The sequence below is a fragment of the Ursus americanus genome, chromosome 18, assembly GCF_024610735.1.
Source record: "Ursus americanus isolate L20-20 chromosome 18, mUrsAme1.1.p, whole genome shotgun sequence".
NCBI classification, from domain to species: Eukaryota; Metazoa; Chordata; class Mammalia; order Carnivora; family Ursidae; genus Ursus; species Ursus americanus.
Window position 1 is genome coordinate 37,200,835 of NC_142144.1, and position 4,727 is coordinate 37,205,561.

The 4,727-nt window shown below is 45.7% G+C and overlaps 1 protein-coding gene across 1 annotated transcript; it reads right to left on the bottom strand.

Moving 5' to 3' along the window:
- Window positions 1-555: 555 nt before the first annotated feature.
- TMEM215 (transmembrane protein 215) lies at window positions 556-3,645 on the bottom strand. Its single transcript, XM_045780646.2, has 2 exons — window positions 3,490-3,645; window positions 556-3,222 (listed from the first exon to the last, which is right to left on the bottom strand). Exon 2 carries the CDS (start codon window positions 3,162-3,164, stop codon window positions 2,460-2,462), a length of 705 nt encoding a protein of 234 aa, XP_045636602.2. The 5' UTR covers window positions 3,165-3,222; window positions 3,490-3,645; the 3' UTR covers window positions 556-2,459.
- Window positions 3,646-4,727: the final 1,082 nt, after the last annotated feature.

Genomic DNA, 4,727 nt, shown 5'->3' on the forward strand with positions numbered 1-4,727 from the left:
TTTCTTCTGAAATAGAACTTGAAAATGTGATAAAATATCTTATATTTCTAAACTAGTAATTAACTTTGGATTTGGACATTGGAGTGTGTGTGTATGTGTGTGTGTGATATCATGGGGTTTGAGCTGATTCCAAGAAATCAAAAAGTAACTTTTCCACACCTTAAACCATACCTAACACTACAAGCATCTCTTTCAGACCCTGTATAGGATTTGCTGAGTCTTTGTGAACATCTCTCTCTGCTGTCTTGCTATCTCCTCATCTTTGAAGATGTCCACAAATGGCAAGCAGATTAGAAGGGCTTTTATTCAAATTAGAAGTTTTTATTCCTAAGAGAGTTATCCAATAATTCTCATCTTCATTGAAACATGATTTTCCTCTTTCAAAATGCCCTAGAATTATTAAGAGGTATTGTGATTTTAGGAAACTAAAATTTTAGGAAACTAATATTTTCCCTCCATGCCAAATCCAAAGTAAATTACATTTATTGCAATTATTGGATTATTTGGGGGCTATACCAATATAAAAAAATTTTATCCTTAGTTAACATCTTCATTTTATTTCCAGAAATGTATATGTTGAATAAATAATATTTGGCAATAAAACAAATCTGCTTTCATACATCTACAAAATTCTTTTGAGTAGTAGTAAGAATTCAATCCATGTCATATAATTTTTATCATGAATTGCATAACTTTGGCATGCATTTTGCTGTATCTCATTCCCTGGCATTATATAAAGTGTCTTTGACATAATGCCATAGAATATTCAAACTGGGAATGAACGATAGACATACTCTAGTGTAAGTCAGTCCCACTCCTCCCTGATTTCTGAGGAGTGAGAACTGAGGTACAAGAAGATAAAATTTGCTCAGAATCACACATCTCATTTTCTGACATTTAAGCCCTACTAAAAAAAAATCATACTCTTTTGATGTTGAACTTGGTTTGGAAATTGTGATTTTTAAGGGCATGATTCTTAAGACTGAATGATTGCTGCACTTAAAGACTTGCAGAATTGGACCTGAAATATACAAAAGGGGTATGGCTAAAATTTTGTCCTCAATTCCCCCTTTGGGAGAAAGTGGCTGGAACTATCTGATCATTGAAAATAAATCATCATTCTTTGAGGATGCAAAATATTCTGATCTTCGAGATGAAATATACAATGATTTCTCTATATAATTCAATATTTCTCTTCAACAGGGACTGAATGGTATTCTGGCTGATTGCCCTCTTGTCTATTTCAGTTAAGCAAGTGAAATAGAAAATACATTTTAGGATCCCATTGTGCCTTTTTCCCTCAGCAGCAAAAAATTAAGTATGAAATAAAGCAGATCTTTGTCATGCAATGCTCACTGATTAGGTGAACTTAATAAAGAGCTTCAGTTAAATCTAGTAGGTTAACTCTTATTTCATTGGCATTTATAGTCTTTGGGAATGTTGAATAAATGTACAAATAATGACATTTCCAGAAGTTTAACCATTGTCTTTTATGCAAATTCTGCATAAATTTCAAGACTAATGTATTGACTTCATAGTTTTCAGATTTTAAAAGGCATATAGGAATAGTTACTACCAGAACTCCCAGAAATATTAAAGACACTTGTATACATATGTAAAACCCATTTTGACTTGATGAACACAAATTCTAATCTATGAAAATATTACATCAAGTCATTTTGCACCTGATGAGGAAATTATACATGAATGATAGTAAATATTAAAAAACACTTAAGATAAAGACACAGTAAATCAATTTAAATGAAAGTTTAAGAAGTAACATAGCCATCTAAAAATGTTAGTTTTTTACCTAGCTTGTCACACTTATTTTACTTTATTTGAAATCTCTGATCTTGTCAGAGGATTATATCATAAAACTCAATTACATAATTCAACTGCCTTTAACTCCCCTTTCTCCAAAAACCATCCCACCTAAGGAAGGAGTAGCTTTTCTATCTTGACTTTTTTTTCTTTCAGCAAATAATAAGTGTGAAAAGCTTTCACGAGATAAAAATCATTTCATACAATGAAGCACTAATTGTTTTGTCTTTCAATTTATTCAGATTGAAAGCAGCTCAGTTTCCCTATGGCAAGCCCATGTATCATTTCATGCCTGATATCTGCAGCCCACACTAGATTTATCTTGTTTTTAGCAGGTGCTGAGTAGCACTTTCTGGGTTATTTTACAAAACATCCAACATGGTTTGTTAAAAAGCAATTGGAACTGCTCCCTCTCCTACCCACTGCCTCTTCCAGTGTCCTTAACACTCATCACCCTTCCTTAAAATGTGTCCCCAACATGCCTATTTACATGGCTCTCAGGCACCCGAGGCTTGCACACCCATCACATACCAAGTCAATTCCTAACAGTTTGAAGGCTGTTGGAGCAGGGCAGTTTCCTTCCCCTGGAAGCTGAGTGTAGTTGTTTCTATCAACACAGCGACTCTTGTATGCAAAGCTTAGACTATTGTCTCGTGGTCCCACCTGCCTTGGCTCTGATTGATGTAACAACAGTATCTGTCATAGGGACTGTTCTGCTTGTAGGAGCAAACGATGATACTGTCCTGGGGCACAAAGAAGATTCTGTCCTCAGGCTCTGGGCAGTCAGATCTGTCCCAGGCTGAGCACTTGGCATCCAAGGCACTGTAGGCAAGGGAACTGCCTGAGGGACAGTAGCCATCTAGGTATCTGGATGTCTCCTCCTGATGCCCGCTCTGGACCAGGCTCTGGCGTTCTGCTTCCATGGGTGTGGGGGTGATGATGGAACTGGCCACAGGCACCTCTGTCTGCCCTTGGCCGGGGGGCTTCCCCCTGAGGCCCGCCTTCTTAGCCAGCTCATCTGAGCTTCCCTTGCCTGACTCCAGGTCTGAAGGGGTCCTCAGCAGTTCCACCACCTCCTTGTCCTTGGGTTTCCGGAAGCAGGGCAACTTGCGGACCCACAGCAGCTCATTTTCAGGCCACTTGGTGCATCCCTCGGTTTTCCTGGCCAGGGCAATGGCCGCGATGCCTGGTAGGCAGATGGCTGGCCCGATGGCCAGGAGGGGGATGTTTCCCAGAGTCTCTCCTTTCATCCCAGAGACGGTGAACATGAAGCCAAAGACGAGAAAGACACTGACCAGGGCCACCACCAGCCCAGTCCTCGGGTTTATGTCATCAGGCCGCATCTTTCACTCCATCCAGATAGGGGGCTGCTTACTGGCTAAGGAGCAGCGGTTCTCTCTTCTGTCAGAGGCAAAACCACAGTGGGTTAAGAAAAAAAAAAAAAGACAGAAAAAAAAAAAAAACCCAAAGTCAATTTTCCACCCACCAACTCTCTCTCTTACTCGTTGTTTCTCTCCACTTGTCTGTCAATCACGGTCTCCGGGTCTCTATTTCTTCCTGTTTCTTTCTCTCTCTCTCTCTCTCTCTCTCTCTCTCTCTCTCTCTCTCTGTCTCTTACTGCCTCTGTCTCTTTCATATAAACATCCATCGACTGGGTCACTGAGGTACCTGAGGATTCCTGCCGTCTCCCAGGAGCAGGGAAAGAAGCCAGTCTGAGTCTCCTTAGAAACCTCCACAACAGCTGTCCCCTCGGCTCTCTCCCTTGTTTCTGGGAGGAAAGTCTCGCTTTCCCCACTGAGTCTGCATCCAGGAGGCGGGACGTGGGAGCGCGTCTTTCTTAACAGTGCCCGTCGGTCTCCAGAGCTCTGGGAGTGGAGTGGAGGCACAGCCTAGCGCCGGGCTCTGCGCGCAGAGCGCCGGGTGCTGGAGGGAGGAAGGACTTAGTCTGGGAAAGAGGGAAAGCAGCGCGCGAGTCTGGCCTCGTTACATCACTTTCGGAGCAAGCTCAGAAACAAAGAAGGACGCGCGGGGGCGCGAGGGGTTCAGACCCCGGGGAGAGCCACCCGGGCAGAAGAGGTTGCCCAGGGTCCAGTCGGGGTTCTTGGAGCAGCTGGGGATCGTTACGCCGCCGCCCAGGAGGGCAGCTGCAACTGCCTCCGTGCATGGGGAGGATCTGGGAGTGCGAGGCTGCCGTTGGCCTGAGAGCGGAACACGGGTCGGTTTGCGCACGGGGCAGCCTGGACTCCGAGTTCAGGTCCGAGGGCCAGAGGGTGCCACCTGGAGATGTCCCTCTGGGACCTGGACCTTTCTCCAGTTACAAATCTGGGTGATCCGACCCGACTGATAGCAGAGCTCCCAGGGGGTTCTCTGACCGCGGGTCTCTCAACCGCGAGACTCTAGGGGCTCAGAGGGCGGCACTGCTCCAGGGTCCCGCTGCGGGCAGACTGCTCTTGGTCCGGGCGCTGGGCGGCAGCGGTGTGCAAAGCCGCTCCAGCAGCGGAGTAGGCTGCGCGTCCAGAGCCCACAGGACCGGCTCCCAGGCTGAGATAGTGGTGAGGAGTGGGTGTCAGGTCTTGCTCGAGACTTTGGGGAGTCACCAGAGTCCTACCCCCAGATCTTCCAGCTCCGGACCCTGGAGGGGGTAGCCTTGGAGACGGGATCCTACTCCAACACTGTGGTGGCGCCAGCCAGACCAAGTCAAAGGTGAAGAGCTCTCTGACCCGGATCCCCACCCCTGCACTTCACACCTGACCCCCAGCTAGCGAGGAGAAGGAAGGGCCTTGACTGGGAGGGTCAGGCGCACCAGCCTGCCATACAGCTCCAGCTTTGGGCGATTCTCTCCTCCCTTCCAGAAGCTGACGTGAAGAACCTGTTTTCTTCCCACCGCAGTGGGGGATAGATTCCTT

Bases quoted from the DNA above. Each gene is read 5' to 3' on its own strand.
- TMEM215 (XM_045780646.2), bottom strand. From the start codon at position 3,164: ATGCGGCCTGATGACATAAACCCGAGGACTGGGCTGGTGGTGGCCCTG.